We start from the raw sequence: 17,111 nt of genomic DNA, 5'->3' as shown, positions 1-17,111 counted from the left end.
TGGTGAAAAACCGGGAATGTCCCGCTGGCAGGAGGGATATGGCAAGCCTACTATTGGACTATTTTGCTCAAGCAGCCACTCATGTAGACATACGCGACTAAAGGAGTGAGCCTTTGAAAAAGTCAAGAGGCCAGTTTCATGCTCTAAGGGGTCTTCTAAAAGGGAGAAAGAACAGAGAAAAGAGAGGCAGAGGTCCAGGAAAATGGAACCAATTGGCTAGAAAGGGGCTGGGGTCTCTTTCTCTGGAGGTCTTCCAAATGAGGCTGGACAACTCCTGGATGGGGAGGTTCTGGCTCAGTGGTCCCCAGACTCTGGTTTTCCAGGTGTCAGCTCCCAGAATCCCAGATCATTGAGATTCAACTCCCAGAATCCCAGACCATTGGCCAAGATGGCTGAGGCTCCTGGGAAGTGAAGTCCAAAATCACTGCATTGAGCTGATGGTTCCACCTGAGGACTTCTGGGATAGCTTCCAAGTCTATGATTTCATGAACTCTTGCTAAGATAGTCCTAAGGGAGGCAGAGTGGTGTAGTGGTTTGAGTGCTGGATTAAGACTCTGGGAGACAAGGGTTCAAATCCCCATCTTATCCATGGAACTGCACGGGGGGCCCTTGCTCAAGTTGCCATCTCTCAGACTTAGAGGAAGACAATGGCAAACCTCCCCTGAGTAAATCTTGCCCAGAAGACCTCACGAGAGTCTTGCCAGAAGTTGGAATCGACTCAAAGGCACATAAGGGCAGAGATCACCCTCACAAGGTCCAGAGCAATGGGCCGGCTACTTTTTTCCAGCCCCCTTCAGCCTTCCTCAAATATGTGGACGCTGCTGAGAGCTGGGAGGAGTTAAGTGGGATGATGGGGGTGGGAAGTAGATCTGCGAATGCTTTCTGCTTGCTTTGCTGACTCAATATTGTCACAAGTCTGCTAATGGTTCACAAAGACCTGGGAATGCCCCTCCCCCCCCACTTACGTCTCGGTGCAAAAGGTTGGGGATGGGGAGAGTCCATCCAGCATCCTTCCTACCAACTCACTGGACACCTCCTTGTCTCTCTCATCAACCCAAGCCATTGCTTTCTCTTCTCCTTGGACCTTTGGCAGGTAGCAGACCGATCAGAAGGCAAGGTAAGAACCTAAGGGGAGAAGAATAGGGTTGCAACATGAATTGGGCGCTTTGCAACACAAGACTTGAGATTTTTTGCAGACCTCACATCCCTCCTGTAAGGTAGGCCATTTTAGCTACCTCTAAAAATGATGGAAGGCTGAGTCAACCTTGGAGCCCAGCCTGGGATCGAATTCACAACCTTGTGGCTGCAGCAGTGCCTCTCATCCTTGTGCAAGGAATACACACTTGCTCCTTACACAGAGCTTGGAAACCCAACAGACGGCCATCCAGCACCAGGCTGAGGAATTACCAGGGCCCCCTTCTCACCCAGAAGACCCCAGTTGGGGTTGGACCAGGTGGCCCTTGAGGGTCTCTTCTAGTGTGATGGTTCTGCGTGGCGTCTCCTTGCAGGGCAGAAGAGGGCTGGGTCGCCCTTGAGGGGCCCCTTTCAACTCTATGAGTCTATGCATTCCTGCATGGCAGAATGGAGTCGGGTGATCCTTGGGGGGTCCCTTCCAACTCCATGACGGTGGATTGCATGTGAGGATGTCCATTCAAATTCCTTTATAGGCAGCCTTTCCCAGCCCCCCTTTCTGCCCACTCTCCCAGCCGCCTTCCCTTTGAAGGGCTCTCTTCCAGCTCTGTGCAATCCTGCAGGGCAGAATGGAGAGGGATAGCCCTTGGGATCCTATGGAGTCCTGGATGGCAGAAGGGGGCTAGACTGGATGGCCCTTGGGGTCCCTTCCTGCTCCATGAGTCCATGGATTCCTGGATGGCAGAATGGCTTTGGGGTCTCTCCCAATTCTAGGGTCTATGTATTCCTGCCTGGCAGAATGGAGCTGGGTGGCCCTTGGGGATGGCCCTTCTTCCATCTCTATGACTCTAGACAGTGTCTTCCTGGATGGCAGAAGGGGCTTGGATTGGAACAGGAGGTTAAGAGGGGATATGATAGCCCTGCTTAAATTCTTGGAGGGATGCCCTATTGAGGAGGGAACAAGCTTGTTTCCTGATGCTCCAGAGAATAGGACCTAATGGAGCAATTAATGCAAGCTCCAGGAAAAGAGATTCCAGCTCAACATGAGGAGGAACTTCCCGAGATAGTGGCTGTTTGATAGTGGAAGACATGGAGTGGGGTCTCCTTCTTTGGAGGCTGCCTTTAAGCAGAGGCTGGATGGCCATCTGCCAATGGGGATGCTTTGACTGAGAGTTCCTGCATGGCAGAAGAAGGAGGGGCGTGGACTGGATCAGGGCCCTTCTGGGGGTCTCTAGGCCTTCCTGCCTGGCAGACTGGCCCTGGGGGGGGGGGCCGGGGGGGGGTCCCCTGTGGGCGGAGCGGCGGCCCCTCCCTCCCTCCCCCCTTTGTCGGCGTCACAAGGGGTTCCCCAGGGAGGCCGCCTGGCGCCGGGAGCTCCTGCGGAGTGGGCGGAGTCCGCCGGGAGGAGGCGTGGCCATGCTGGCGAGGGGCGGGGAGGCTCGCAGGATCCCTTTGTCGTTGGCCCCGCTGCAGCAGGCCCCGGCCCCGCCCCCTCCTCCTCCTCGGGTCCCGCCCCTTCCCCCGTTGCTCCGCCCCCCGCCCTCTCCGCCGGCGCTGCCTCCGCCTCCCTCGCGGCGCCCTCCGCCGCCTCCGCAGCCGCTGCTTCCTCCGCTGCGCCGCTCCTCTTCGGGCGAGAGGTCCTCCTGTCCGCGGGGGGCGCTGTGGGAGCTGGGCCCGCGCCTCTCGGCCGAGGCCCAGCGGCAGAGGGCCCTGCTCCAGACGCGGCAGTTCGTGGAGGCGGCCGCCCGCGGGCACCGCTTCTACCGGGAGAGCCTCCGGCCGGCCCTCGAAGCCCAGCGCCGCTTCGACCGGCAGCTGCAGCTCCAGCGCCAGGCGGGCTACGCCGAGCTCCTCCGCCTGCTCCTCCGGCAAGAGAAGGGAGAGAGCCCCTCGGCACAGGAGCTCCTCGCCCCCATCCAGGCCCTGGCCAGGACCCTGCCTCCCCCGAAGACCGGCCCCGCCAGGGCCCCCTGAAGAAGGCGGAGGAGGAGGAGAAGGGCCCCGAGGCCCTCTGCACATGCCCCGGGAACCCTCGCCTTCAGTGGGACACTCAGGGGAAGAATCTCTCTCTAGGATATCTACAAAAGAAGAAGGCAAAAGGCCCTCTGCACGCGCCCCGAGGAACCCTCGCCCTCTCTCTACAGGACTCTCTGGAGCACTGCACTCCAAACCTCTACATAAGAGAAGAAGAATCTCCCTCTAGATATAAGAAGAAGAAGAAGGGAAAAGGCCCTCTGCACATGCCCCGAGGGCCTCTCACTCTCTCTACAGCACTCTATGGAGCACTGCATTCCAAACCTCTACATAAGACAAGAAGAAGGGAAGAATCTCTATCTATCTATAAAAGAAGAAGAGAAAAGACCCTCTGCACATGCCCCCAGGGCCCCTCAATCTCTATAAGACTCTATGAAACAGGACACTCCAAACCTCTGCCTAAAACAAGAAGAAGGGAAGCATCTTTATCTATAAAAGTAGCAGAGAAAAGGCCCTCTGCACATGCCCCAAGCCCCCCTTGCTCTGTATAAGACTCTCAGCCCACATTGCAATTCAAACCTCTATATAGGAAAAGAAGAAGGGAAGACTCTCTCACTATGTTTATGTATATCTATATAAAAGAAGATGGGGAAAGATGCTCTGCAGGTGCCCCAAGGCCCCCTCTCCCCCTTTAGAAGACCCTTTGCCCACTCATTGCATTTCAAAGCTGTCTATGGAACAAGAGAAGAAGGGAAAGGACTCTTTGTCAACTGCCAAAGTTGCATTTCCAAATCTGTCTATATGTATAAAGGAAAGAAGAACAGAAAAGACACTGCAACAGTTCCCAAAACTTCATTTGGAATCTGTATATAGATTAAATAGAGATTAAAATATTAAGCTGCTGTTGTTGTTGTTATTGTGTGCCTTCATGTTGTTTCCCAATAAGGGAACCAATAAAGCGACCCTACATTGCGGAGAGAGACTGAAATCTCTCGCGCTGTCCATACAGAGGCCCTTGGGCTCTCTTCCAACTCTGTGATTCTATGATTCTCATGTGAAGTTGTTGTGTGCCTTCATGTCCAGCTTTGGGTGACTCTAAAGCAACCCTATATTGTTTGAAAATCTCCCTGGGAGGATTTCAGTTTGGGATGAAGACGGCATGGCCCTGCTGGAAGTTGGTCTCCATGCTGGAGGACCTACAGATTCCTAGGGGAAACACTTCTTTACGCATGTGTAGGCACAACTCTCTGGTGGATGTTGACCATAGAGCCATGCTGGAGGACCTAGAGATTCCTAGAGAAAACACTTTCCTAGGCATGTGTAGGCCCTCCAGTGCGATTCTATGCTCTCCTTCTGGTGGACGTTGACCATAGAGTTGTGCTGGAGGCCCTAGAAATTCTTAGACTTGTGTTTTCCCCACTTCCCTGTGGGTTCTGTGCCCCAAATGTGCCCACTCTAGTTCTCCCTTTGCTGTCTCCATTCCCCACTGCAGCTTGGCGCCCACGGACCGAGGGATGGGCAAAGTCAAAGACACGGTCATCCTCTCCCAGATGTCTGGGGAGCATCTCCCATTGCTGGGCCAAGCGGCACCCATTGCCACCTACCTGAGCCAGGATGAAGTGGTACAGCAGGCTGGCGCTGCCCGCTGGGTGTGCCTTCGCAGAGCCACGTTTGGCCTCCTGGGGGTGCTCTTTGCCTGCCTGCTCATCATGGCTGTCCTGCTTCTGCTGACCATGCCACGGCCAAGGCCACCTCTCGCCTGGTGGCAAAAGGCCTCCTTCTACCACTTGCCGGCTGCCTCCTTCCCAGACTCCAATGGGGATGGCCATGGAGACCTTGGAGGTAAGGAGAGGGAGGGATGTCTTTCTTCATCCCTCCAACCCTAAATGTCAGCAGGAGCAATTTTTAGCCATTTGCTTCCCATTGTGAGAACGGATTGTGTAGGATGGAGCCATCGCAGTTAGTGGTGTTGAACTACATTATTTCTGCAGTGCAGATGTCCCCTTAAGTCTGTGAAAGTTCATGCTACCAACGTCTTTCTCTCAAAGGTGCTACAGGAGTCCTTTCCCTATTCTTTCCCAGGTGTGAGGCATCAGCTTGACCATCTCTTAGAGCGCTCCATCCAGGCTCTTGTCTTGGGCTCCATCCTTGAAGGCCACAACCTGAGCCATATCCTGCCTGCCCACGGCTCTCTGGGTCACTTGCAGGCTCTTGTGAACGATGCACACAAGAGAGGTAAGGGATGTGTATCTTTCCACAGTGACTCCATGGAGCAGTGCACACAAGGGACATCATGGTGTTAGTGGGTTGTGTTGGACTAGCACTACAGGAGACAAGTTCAAATGGATGTTCAGCTTTGGAAACCCACTGGGGTCTCACAGGTCTAGACCCAAAGGAAGGCAAGGATAAATCTCATCAGAAGAAATTGACCCTTGGAGAAAGTCATCAATTTGGAGATATCAATTGGAGAAGTGCTTTGATGGTTGGGTGTCAGGAGATCAGAGTTCAAATCCTTGCTCAGCCCTTGAAACCCACTGGGTGACTTTGGGCAAGCCCCACTCTTTCCGACTTAGGGAAAGTCAAGAGCAAACCTCCACTGGACATGTCTTGCCAAGAAAAATCCTAGGATAAGGTCGCTATATTGCAGACAGCATGGTGTAGTGGTTTGAGTGTCGAGTATATGCCAAGCTCACATCATGCCCTCCTGCCTTTCTTTCATCCAAATCCCCAATTCTTATCACCCAGAGATCCAAATACTCCTTGAACTCCCCGTCGGTGAGGAAGGGATGGAAGAAGCTGCTGAGGGCAACCAAACAAAGCAACTCCTCAAGGTATTGTTAGTATTGTTATCATTACAGAGCTGCCCAGTTCTAATTCCCACAACTTGCAGTGCCAATGGCATCAGGCTATCTGGGAGCAAACCCAAAAGGGACAGCAAGCATCTGCCTAAAATGGTCATAAAGAGGATCCCAATGTCACAATGACAAAAAGGGGCACCACTTGGAATATATTACATTACTTGATGATATCTCACTGATTCTTAGGTTCTTGGACAGAATCGGAGTCACTGAAGGTCCAAAATGTCATACCGTAATACTGGGTAGACTGTGAAACCAGGAGATGATGTCCCTCTTGCCCCAAATGTCTCTCCTTTTTTGCAGAGAGCAATGCAGTTCTGGGACACCCAAGGTGTGCATGGATTCATGGTGAAGAAGGAGCCTCTCTGGCACATGGAGATGGTAAGGAGATGGCACTCCGCCATACTCCAAGGGAGCATATTCCACTGCCAAAAAGCTCTTGCTATCAGGAATATCTTCCTAATGTTGAGGTGGAATCTTACGCCAGATTAATTAACCCAGAATGTGTGAGCCTCATCTTATTGCATCCGGACTCTGATTTGCAGGTTCTGGATGTCTGGAGTGAGTTGGACAGTGAGGTTGTGGCAGCTCCGTCTCGGGGAGAGGAGAGGTAAGTGGAGGGTAACCTTGCAAAGTAAGCGCATGGCTATAGGCAGGGGCATCACTTGGGGAGTGTGGGGAGTGCAGGCCACACTGGGTGACACCTCAGAAAGAGCTGTCATCCGGTACACTGGTGGGAAGGGCCTGTCTTCTGGGTTTGGTGGCTTTTCTGGCTTGGTGGGAAAGCAAGTCTCCTCCCTTCCTGCCCAGCCAGTGCTTTGCCAGACCTGGAAAGGTGGCATGGTGACAGCATCAGCCCACTTGCACCAGTGGCTACTGGTAGAAAGGGGTTGTCTTCCAGGTTTGGTGGCTCTTTTGGGTGGTAAAGAGAGTCACTTCCTTCTCCTGCCTGGCCAGCAGCGGTTTAAGAGGAGGAGATTTCAAAAATGATCCTCACCAGGTGTCAAATATACTAGGTATGCCACTGGCCACAGGAGGACAAAATGAGGGCAAGGACTCCATAGGAAATTGCCTTTCAGTGCCCCAGACTTCTAGCACTGCAGTTGAGCATTTAGAAATGCACTTTAGGCATCCCAAAAGGGACAGGCGAAGAGACTCAGGGAATGCAAACACAGCAAATAGGTGAGTCCTACCTGTGGCTCTCTGCAAGTCTTTGGAGACTAAAGAAAAATTTCATTGGCAGAGGACCAAAATCTCCTTGATCCTTGCTACACTCCTCGGGTGAAGAGAGGGAAGCTTTGGGAATATTGTTTCCCAGATTCCTCCTCGTTTATGTTTTCTCCAAGTTCCATTTGAGAAGTAGGGCTTCACCCCTCCTGGCGGCAGTATTGAACAACGCAAGCAAATCCAGGGCACTGAAGCGCTGTGCGGTCAAGTAGGCTGTGACCTAATAGCAACCCTTCTTGTAACATCCGGGACACAGATGCCAGGACCGTGTGCCTTCATTTCTTTCCCTCCATATGCTATTTTACCATCTTTTCCTAATGAAGAAGCCTATAAGGATTCAAAGGCTAGTGGGGTGCGTTTGGCATCTCTTGGTTGCCCCAATAATGGTATCACAGCAGGCAAGATTTGCAATTGTGTTGTTCCTGTGAGATCTCCACAAACCCTGGTCATTTGCTGCTCTGGTCTTGCAAACGCAGGACAACTGTAGCTTCCTTGATTGAATCAATCCATCCGCAATGCAGTCTTCCTCTTTTCCACTCATTGTCTTTAATTATAACAAGTCTGAAAGTTGAAATTCATCTGAACCTCTCCTTCCAGGGTCTTGATGGTCTGGGATGAGAGTGAGACCTGCAACATCTCTCGCAGGGTGCCAAGCGGCAGCGTCATTCTCACCTGCTACCTCCTTAAAGATGGGGCAAACTTAACTGCCCAGGCTGTGGCCCAACAGGTGGAGAGGGTCTTAGGCTACCCAGGGGCACCTTGGCCCAGCTGGACGGTGAGGAATGCAGTTGTCATTTGCAGCTATGAATTGCTTAAACTCCTAAATTACAGAACAGCCTCGATGGAGATCTGTCATATTAACACTCTTGATGCTTTTAAAAATGCTATCAAGACGGATCTCTTCTGGCAGGCCTTCCCAGACTGACCTCCTGTTACACTGATGTGGACTTCCCTTTCACTGCCATGATGATATTTGTTGCCAGTCTCCTATCCAAGGATCTGATGTCTGTGTCCTTTTGGCTCTCCCTCTTGCAGGTTCCTCGGGGGTTACTGGAGGCCCCTGATTTGGGGGAGATGTTAGGGGTGCTGCTGCTCACCTTGCCAGGAGCCCCGTTCTTGCCAGGCGGGAAGGGATCCCCAATTCAGCCGGAGAGAGACCCGACGGTGAGAAGATAAAACCGCCCCATTTTTAGGGATGAATTATTTCCCCCATTTGCCTTCCCAGGGCAGGATGAATCATTAGCTGAACTGTAGTTTTGCAAAATGTAAATGAAAAGGTGGGGAAAGAAGAAAGATTTCTCCACACTTCATGGGAAGAATTTGCACTTTGCAAAATCTCTGGGGTCAGCCTCTGCTGCTGTTGCTGTTCTCTGAGGCTGAGAGAGTGGGACTTAGCCAAGGTCACCCAAGGGGTTTTCACAACCAAGTGAGGATTCAAACCCTGGTCTCCAGAATCCTAGTCCAATGCTCAAACCACTATGGCACTTTGGCTTTTGTGGGACACTATGCCCACCAATTCCCATCCTCACTTTCGCAGTGCACAACCTCAGGGGAAGGCCATGGCACACCTCCTCTGAATAAATCATGGCAAGAAAACCCCACAATAGTTTCGCCTTAGGTCGCCATAAGTTGGGAACAACTTGAAGGCACACAACAACAACAACAACTATGCTCACCCTAGATTTAGGCTGCAGTGTGAACGTTAGTGTGGAGCAAAAGTATTTCCTGCAAATGTATTTCCTGCTATGAGTCTTTCTCTTTGTGTGTCTCTTGCAGAAAGGCAGTACCAATGGGCACCCCCTGGCAGGACTGTACCACTCTCTTCTGGCCTTGCATGCAAACACGTACCCCTTACGAGGAATCGATTTTGTTCTTCTGCCCCTCGTTGACCCCTCCAAGGACGTCTTTGCTTTTCTCCGGCTGGGTTCATGCGCCAGCATCCTAGTGGTCCTGAACCTGGGATCGCAGCCCTTCCAACTCAGCCTGAAGCAACTGGGTATCCCTGGCCCTGCCAAGGTCCTCTTCAGCACCCGCCCAGTGCCCCAGAGAGAGGTCGACGCAGAAGGGGTACAGTTCACACCCCACCAAGCCATCCTCCTCAAAGTGCCAAGAGGACATGGACCATGATTTGGCTTCCTTGGATTGCAGCCTTGTGGAAGGAACCCATTTGGCAGCCCTTGAGATGCCAAAGAAACATTCGTTGGCTATCCTTTTGCTCATTTTTTAACCAATGCCAGAGCTACTCCTCCCCTCTTGGTTGTTGTAGACTCAGCCTGCATCCACGCTGCATAATCCATTTTGACACCACTTTTTTAACTACAGTGGCTCAATGCTATGGAATTCTGGGAACTGTCATTTCTTGCAGCCCCAGCGCTTTCCCACAGAGAAGGCTAAACGTCTCACAAAGCTAGTTTCTAGAATTCCATAGCATTGAGCCAGGGCAGTTAAAAAGTGGTGTCAAACTGGATTACTTCTGCAGTGCAGATGCAGCCCTAGTCATACTTCCGGCATGAAACGAACTGAATGATTTGCCAGGTTAACTGGGGAGTGAGGAACCAAAGCCTTTTATTGGAGTTTTTGCAACCTTGGAAGGATGATGCCTCCAACCCTTTGTTGTTTGTTGTTGTTGTTGTTATTGTTGTGGTGTTCCTGACTTATGATGACCCTAATGCGAATCTATTGCGAGATTTTCTTGGCAGGATTTGTTCAGGGGAGGTTTGCCATTGCCTGCCCCTGAGGCTGAGAGTGTGTGACTTGCCCAAGGGTCACTCAATGGGTTTACATGGCTGGGCAGGGATTTGAACTCTGGTTGTAGTCCAATGCTCAAACCATTATACCATGTTATCCATCCTCATCCATATCTTTTGCCATCTGGACCACATTCTCATGTTGCTTGGCCACATGTGTACTTTCTTTTTCGCTTGCTCCAAACAGGTAGAGCCAACATTATCACAGAAGTGATTCATCCGCCCCAGATGCCAACTCCCTGGGCTGGCAAAGCCTTCCCTCCCACAACTCAAACAGAGGAAGGTGGCTTGATTATTATTATTATTATTATTATTATTATTATTATTATTATTATTATTAAAGATTAGTCTCATTTTCTTCCCATGTTCAGCACCTGAGGCTTTGCAACTTGCATTTTTCAAAGGCCAGGTGAAGAACAGTTGCACCTTCTCTTTGGAAGGAGGCCCATAAATCCAGAAATTTTGAAAGAAACACTTCATTAAGAATGGTCCGCACTCTCCCACATTTAATAAATAATAACCAAGTCCATGCGGCCAAAAGACATCAGGGTCCAAAACACACTGCAGAAATAATCCACTCTGAGACTGCTTTAACTGCCCTGCCTCAATGCTAGGGATTTCTGGGAACTGTAGTCTTGCAAACCTTCTCCATCAGAGAGCTCTGGCGCCATGATATAGTACAGTTCCCAGGATTCCCTAGTACTGAGCCAGGCAGTTAAAGGGCTTTCAAACTGGATTATTTCTGCAGTTTGTTTTGGACTTAAGGTATGCTTTTTAAAAAGGCCCAAATGAAATAATGAGGAAGAACACACAAGGGCTAGGCATGGCTGCAGTTTGCTTTTGCCTAAGGATGCATCCGTGCTGTAGGAACAATGCAGTTTGACGCTGCTTTGACTGTCACGGCTCAATGCTATGGAATGCTGGGATTTATAGTTTTGTGAGATATTTAGACTTCACTTCTTGACGCTGTTTGGCCACACATGTCCTGGTTTTTGTCTGTGAAATATTGCAGGGTATGTAAAGCGTTGTCCAGTATTGGACTTTGACTCTGGAGAGACCTGGGTTCGAATCCATACTCAGCAATGGAAGCTCTCTGGGTCACTTTGGGCAAGGCACACACTCTCAGCCCTGAAACAACTTGAAGGCACTGAACAAGGCCTTTCGCAGGGCTTCAGTACCCTAAAGGCACTGGATTCAGATCTATATGACTAATGCAGTTACTTTTTCCTCCTTTTGTGTTTTTACTTTCCTGCTTTTGCTATACTGGAAGCAACATTATTGTACTGTATGTAACTGAGACTTTGTCTGAATGTAAATAAACTTCAGATTAAGAACAAATCCTGTCTGAGCTGGAAGCCAAGCAGGCTCAGGCCTAGTGAGTCCTTGGATGGGAGACCGCCAAGGAAGCCCAGGCGCTGGAGGCTGTATTTCGGAGGCAGGAGCTGGACAAAAACACCTCTGGGGATTTCTTGTCTAAGAAAATCCTGCCAAATTCATGGCATTGATATAAATTGACAGGTAACTTGAAGACAGACAGACACAAGCTTTTCAGAGTCTTCCAAATCTTCCTTTTCCCAACCCTGGATCTCCCTTCCTTGCCCATTCCGCTTCAATGAACATCTAAGTATCCCCTGTCATCTTTCCCCTCCAGCTCCATTGTTTAAAGCAGTAGGTTCTCAAAGGAGGTTGCACTGCCCCCAGTTTGGCTCCATCCGCACTGCAGAAATAATCCACTTTGACACCACTTCTTTGCCTGCCATGGCTCAGTGCTGTTGGGATCCTGGGAATTTTGAGACATTCAGCCTTCTCTCTCAGAGCCTGATGCTTCTTTAATTGCTATGGCTCAGTACTATGGAATCCTGGGATCTGTAGTTTTGCGAGATATTTAAGCCTTCCCTGCCAGAGAGCACTGGTGCCACAACAAACTACAAATCCCAGGATTCCACAGCATGGAGCCATAGCAGTTAAAGTGGTGTCAAACTGAATTATTCCTACAGCGCAAGAGGCAGCCAGGGAGCTCTGTATCTCTCTATATCCCTTCTTATCTTTCTTGAGTGAAAATTGGGGGCCACACTGTCTGGGGAGCCAGCTGACCTGGTCTGAGTGTTGGACTAGGCCTCTGAGATAAGGGTTTGAATCCTGGCTCAGCCTTGGAAAGCCAGTGGATGCCACCTTGGTCTAGTTACACTCTCTCAGCCTCAGAGGATGGCCATGGCAAACCCCCTTTGAACAAACCTTACCAAGAGAACCCTAAGATAAGGTCCCCATAAACCAGCCATAAAACCCATTGGGTGACAGTGGGCAAGTCACACTCTCTCAGCCTCAGAGGGACAAAAGCCAGAGCTTTTTGCAACCCCTTGAGAGCAAACCTTGGCCAGAAAACCTGAAAGTCTCCCTAAGTCAGAAAGGCCTGGAAGGTCCCCAAATGGCTGGGGAGGGACCCCCTTTTCCCCCTTCCTGTGGGTCCCTCCCCAACCCCCCCCAGTCAACCCCCCCCCCTTTTGTATTTGCAGCCCCATCATTGCCCTTTTAAGGCTGGGCCCTTTTAAGAAGCAGTGCATTGTGGAATGAGAGAGAGAAAAAGGGGAGGGGGAGAAAGAGAGAGAGAGAAAGAAAGAGAGAGAGAGAGGAATTTTGGAATTGGAAATGTAGCAAAGGCAACAAGGAAAAGGAAGGCAGGCTGCAACATTGTGGCCCAGAGCCTCCGGCCTGAACTCAAGCACTCTCTCTCTCTCTCTGTGTTGCAAGGGAGGGATTGCAAAGACCATGAGCCCCAGGTAAAAGGCAGCCCATGGCACTCCCACCGGGGTTGCTGGTGGTGGCTGCTGGGTGTGACAGTGCTGCCGACCCAGGCCTCTCTGCCGCCTGAGGCTGGCAGTGGAAGCGCCAGGCAGCAGGAGTCCCACCCACCTCCCCACCCAGCCACCAGGTCTCCGGGAAAGAAGGAGGAGGAGGAGGAGGAAGGAGCCAGAGCAGGAGAAGCAACAAAGCCTGCTGCTGCTGCTGCTGCTGCTGCAGCAGCCATGAGGTCAGTGCCCAGGGCCAGGAGGGAGGGAGGGGGCTGGGTGGGGCAGGGGCCCCAGGGCCTTGGTTGGGGTCCCGGCTGCCCAGGCTGCCAGAGGAGGCTCAGAGAACAGAATGAGAGAGGAAAGGAAAGGCAGACTCCTGGAAGCAAGGGCTGGGGAGAGGGCTTGCTCTGCCCCGAGGATGAGGAGAGCTTGCTTTGCTCTTCCCATCTGGGAGCACTCAGTCAATGCAAAGGAGATCCACTTGCCCTCCTCTTCCTGCTTTTGGGAGCTAAGCGGAGGATAAGTGCAATTGGCTGATTCAATGGCCTCCAGCTGCTCCCTTCCCCTTTGGGGAGTCTGGGCAATTGATTCATTGATTGATTCAAATACATTCAGGCACGCCTTTCTCTTTCGAGGAAAGGCAGGGGATAAGGGCAAATAACTCATTACATTGCATTTAGTTGCCCTCTTCTCATTTTGGGGGGGGGGAAAGCAGGGTATAAGTGCAATTAATGACTGAATCAATTAAGTTACATTCAGTTACCCTCTTTTTCATTCTGGGAGAAAGTTCAATTAACTAATTAAATTGCATCCAGTTACCCTCTTCCTGTTTGGGGAGAAAAACAGATATAAGTGCAATCGATCGATCAATTGATCAATTGACATTCAGTTATCCTCTTGCCATTTTGGGAGGAAGGCAGGGCATAAGTGCAGTTCACTAATTAATTGACATTCAGTTACCTTCTGCTCATTTGGGGAGAAAGGCAGTATGTATGCAATTACTTAATGAATTCATCAAATTACTTTCAGTTACTCTCTTCCAGTTTTAGGCAAATCAATTAAAGTGCAATCAGTTAATTAATTGCATTCCATGGAAAGCGAGTGGCTGGCCTTTGGGCAAGTCACACTCTCTCAGCCTCAAACCTTTTATGAAGAGACTTGCCAAGAAAATCTTTAGGGTCTCCATAAGTTGGAAATGACTTAAAGGCCTCTCCTTCTTTCAAACTGGGCCTGGACCTTCCCTTTCTCTCATTGCAGACCCACATAATGGCCCCAGGACCCACTCCTTTCAGCACACCAATAATAATAATAATAATAATAATAATAATATCACATCCTAAAACCGTGCACTGGATCATGGGTCCCTCACCAACGCCAATTCTCATTGCCGCCTCTGAATATTGGCAAGTCACAGCCCTCTCTCTTGGGTGCAATCCCATTGCTCAGAGGCACAGTGTCCATAGAGCATGTGCAGAGTGCTTTTGCAGCACCGTTGACCTATTGCAAAAAATACGCACCCTTTCCTTCTCTGAGGTTAAAAGGAAGGACTCTGAGGTCAAAGGGTACAGTGCCAAAACATGTCCAATCTCCATGCGCTCTTTAACTTAAGAGCCTTGATGCATTTTTGTGAAGCGCAGGGGCCCTGGTTTTGCAGGATCAGCTGGAGGCAAAGGTTTATGGGGATTCCTTCGTCATCCCATTGCTGTCTTTCCCCCCCATACATTGCCACACATTTCTACCCCACCCAGCTGTCTTTTGCTTCAACCTTTAGCAAACTGATCTCCAAATAACCTGGATTTCCCAGAAAGCTGCAATGTCTTTGCACTGAATGGCCGGAAATGTTTGAATGGTACGCTCTGGATCAAGTGAGAAGGGTTTTGTTTCTATCCTCCCTTTTCTTTAATCAACTCAGGTCCAAAACCTACTGCAGGAATAAACCAATATTGAGACTGCTTTAAGTGACTTGGGTCAGTGCTAGGGAATCCTGGGAATTGTAGTTTGTTGTGGCCCCAGAGCTCTCTGACAGAGAAGGCTAAATGACAAAACTACAGTTTCCAGATTTTCCTAGCAATGGCCCAGGGCAGTTAAAGTGGTCTCTTATTATTATTATTATTATTATTATTATTATTATTATTATTAATAAAGCGCAGTAAATTTACACAGCGCTATACAAACGATCAATTAAAAATGAATAAAATAAAGTAAACCCGCCAGCGCATGCATTCCAGGTAAAACAATGAGAAGCTTTTACTACTATTTCTGCAACGTGTTTTGGGGCTCATCTTTGTCCTTAACTAATTCCTTCTCAATTACAGCTTATTCACAGATTTTTATTGCATTAAAAAGTGCAACTTGTCAATGGACTGTTTGCAAGGAAAATCTACAAAAATTAATTTTGGAGCAAAATAGAATAGAAATAATCCGGTTTGACGTCACTTTTAACTGCCATGGCTCAAGGCTATGGAATTGTAGGGCACTGTCGTTTTGTGAGACGTTTCGCCTTCTCTGGTGCTAGGACAAACTACAATTCCCAGAATTCCACTGCATGGAGCCATGGCTGTTAAAGTGCTGTCATATCGGATTATTTCCACAATGCAGCTTTACATGAAGGACTTCCATGGTTGGCTTGGAAAGTCCCGCTTCTAATCTTTTGACCCAGCTTCTCATATTGTGAGACATAGTAGGTCCTAGTTCTGTCGTCTAGTTCTGTAGTTGTTGCATTTACTCAGGGACCTTTTTGCAAGAGGTTTTGGCCCAAGGTTTGTGGAAATCTGGACGTACGACGTCTGACCAGCCAAGAGTCCTGCCAGCAAACCAGGTTGGAGAGGCAGGACTTTGCTTGGGCCGAAGCCAGGCTGACTTTCAGTCTTGTTCTTCAAGGGAGCAAATCATTCTGTCTTTAAACCTGAATCAGACACTGAGCTGCCTGGTTTGTCATTTCCTCTTTGGGTACAGAGTCATCCAGGAGTCAGAGACCTATTTCTTAAGCCTTGTGTCCTTTTGGTGTGAAAATTTGGTCCAATGGGAATTGCTCTCTGGGTGATCAGACATGGTTTGGGGAGTAGGGGCACCTTGAGAAAAAGAGATCCGATGGGTAGGTCTTGAGTACCCAGATATTACGTCTTTGAGTACCTATAGGCATTACATCTGTCCTTGCAGCAACCCAGAGATGGTGGAAGGAGGGTTGTGTTTTGGGGCATTCTTTACTTCTGGAGATGAGATCAGTGAGAATGGATGCTTGACTGGGAGACATCCCTTCCCTCAAAGGCCATGGGAAAATTGGAGTTTGGTTTTATTTTATTTGGTCTTCGCCACCTCATTTGTCTCCCCATCCGCCTACAGACTTCCTAGCGTTTGAACCCGCTCAACCTCAGCATTGCACTCAATAGCAAGCAACTCTGTGCACATTCATTCCCTCTCTCCCATTAAATCCCTCTTTGCTGCGATGGAGAAAGGGAACTGGCTTGAGTCACAAATGATAAAGCAGCCATCATCTTTGCCATCATCTTTGCCATCTTCAACTTTATTTATATCCCACCTTTCCCCCCATGACTGAGACGCGAAGGTGGTTTATAAATCCAAAGGAGTACAATATAATTTAAGAATTAATGAAAAGAATTATGAAAAGTCAACACCAAAATAGAATTAAACTATCCATTGAAACAATTGATGTACTTGAACAGTTTTTTAAAAAAATCATTTAAACTTTACAGTTCAAAACAATGCAGTCCTTTCCTTAAAAGTCTCCAGTTCTAAACATCTGTCTGAGATCCCGAGCATTCTCTGAAGATGCCAGACACAGATGCCGGCGAAACGTCAGGAATAAACTCTTCTAGAACATGGCCACAGAGCCCAAAAAACCCACAAACAACTAAGAATACATTGCTCTCATGTTACGTTGTTGTCGCTTTGGCCTACTGAAGAGTGCCAGGGCATGGCATAACCACACCAGAATCCCCGAACCCATGGATCCTTGTTCCTGGCATGCAACTGCATGCTCCAGTTTTCCACAGAGGTGCTGGTTTGCAAGATGGTGAGGCTGCAGGCATATTTCCAATGTGCGCACCTCCATTCTGCATCTGTATCAGTTAGTGGAAGTTGTGGCCATGGGCAGTCGAATAGATGATCCACTCTGTGGGGCAGAGAGAGCCTTCTTTCCATGCGCAGTGGCCCCACTTAGTAGCCAACTCCATGTGGAGGAAGGGCAGGAAAGGAATGAGCAGCTGTGGCGGGGGACGCGGTGTTACTTGGGGGTCTCTTTCTGGCATCTCTTAGCAGCTGTGAGAGCTCCAGATTACACTGGAGGCAGAGAAGGGGGTTTATCTTTCATTCCTCCATTCTCACTCCTTCCCTCCTTCTCTCAAGTGGTGGTTTGAGGGTCTCTG

General features: G+C 49.6%; 2 protein-coding genes across 4 annotated transcripts in view; both read left to right on the top strand.

Moving 5' to 3' along the window:
* Nucleotides 1–917: 917 nt before the first annotated feature.
* On the top strand, nt 918–9,878 carry LOC121915193. Of its 2 annotated transcripts, XM_042439178.1 has the most exons (8): nt 4,129–4,947; nt 5,188–5,340; nt 5,851–5,936; nt 6,267–6,344; nt 6,509–6,573; nt 7,788–7,965; nt 8,226–8,354; nt 8,967–9,878. In XM_042439178.1, exons 1-8 carry the CDS (start codon nt 4,620–4,622, stop codon nt 9,315–9,317), a joined length of 1,368 nt encoding a protein of 455 aa, XP_042295112.1. In that variant the 5' UTR covers nt 4,129–4,619; the 3' UTR covers nt 9,318–9,878. The 2 variants fall into 2 exon arrangements, with proteins under 2 accessions (XP_042295110.1, XP_042295112.1); XM_042439176.1 differs by lacking the exon at nt 5,851–5,936 and adding an exon at nt 918–1,117 and having other exon boundaries at nt 4,598–4,947; nt 6,267–6,573.
* A 2,642-nt stretch (nt 9,879–12,520) lies between these two features.
* Nucleotides 12,521–17,111, top strand: part of LOC121915302 (vasodilator stimulated phosphoprotein) — a 31,769-nt gene continuing 27,178 nt past the window's right edge. The window contains exon 1 of one of the 2 annotated variants that reach the window (XM_042439410.1): nt 12,521–12,965. In XM_042439410.1, coding sequence (XP_042295344.1) covers nt 12,961–12,965 — 5 coding nt within the window. In that variant the 5' untranslated portion in view covers nt 12,521–12,960. The remainder of the gene's footprint in view (nt 12,966–17,111) is intronic. The other variant, XM_042439413.1, reaches the window with a different exon arrangement.

The sequence above is a fragment of the Sceloporus undulatus genome, chromosome 9 (assembly GCF_019175285.1).
Source record: "Sceloporus undulatus isolate JIND9_A2432 ecotype Alabama chromosome 9, SceUnd_v1.1, whole genome shotgun sequence".
Taxonomy (NCBI): Eukaryota; Metazoa; Chordata; class Lepidosauria; order Squamata; family Phrynosomatidae; genus Sceloporus; species Sceloporus undulatus.
This window is presented reverse-complemented; position numbering and strand designations above follow the sequence as displayed.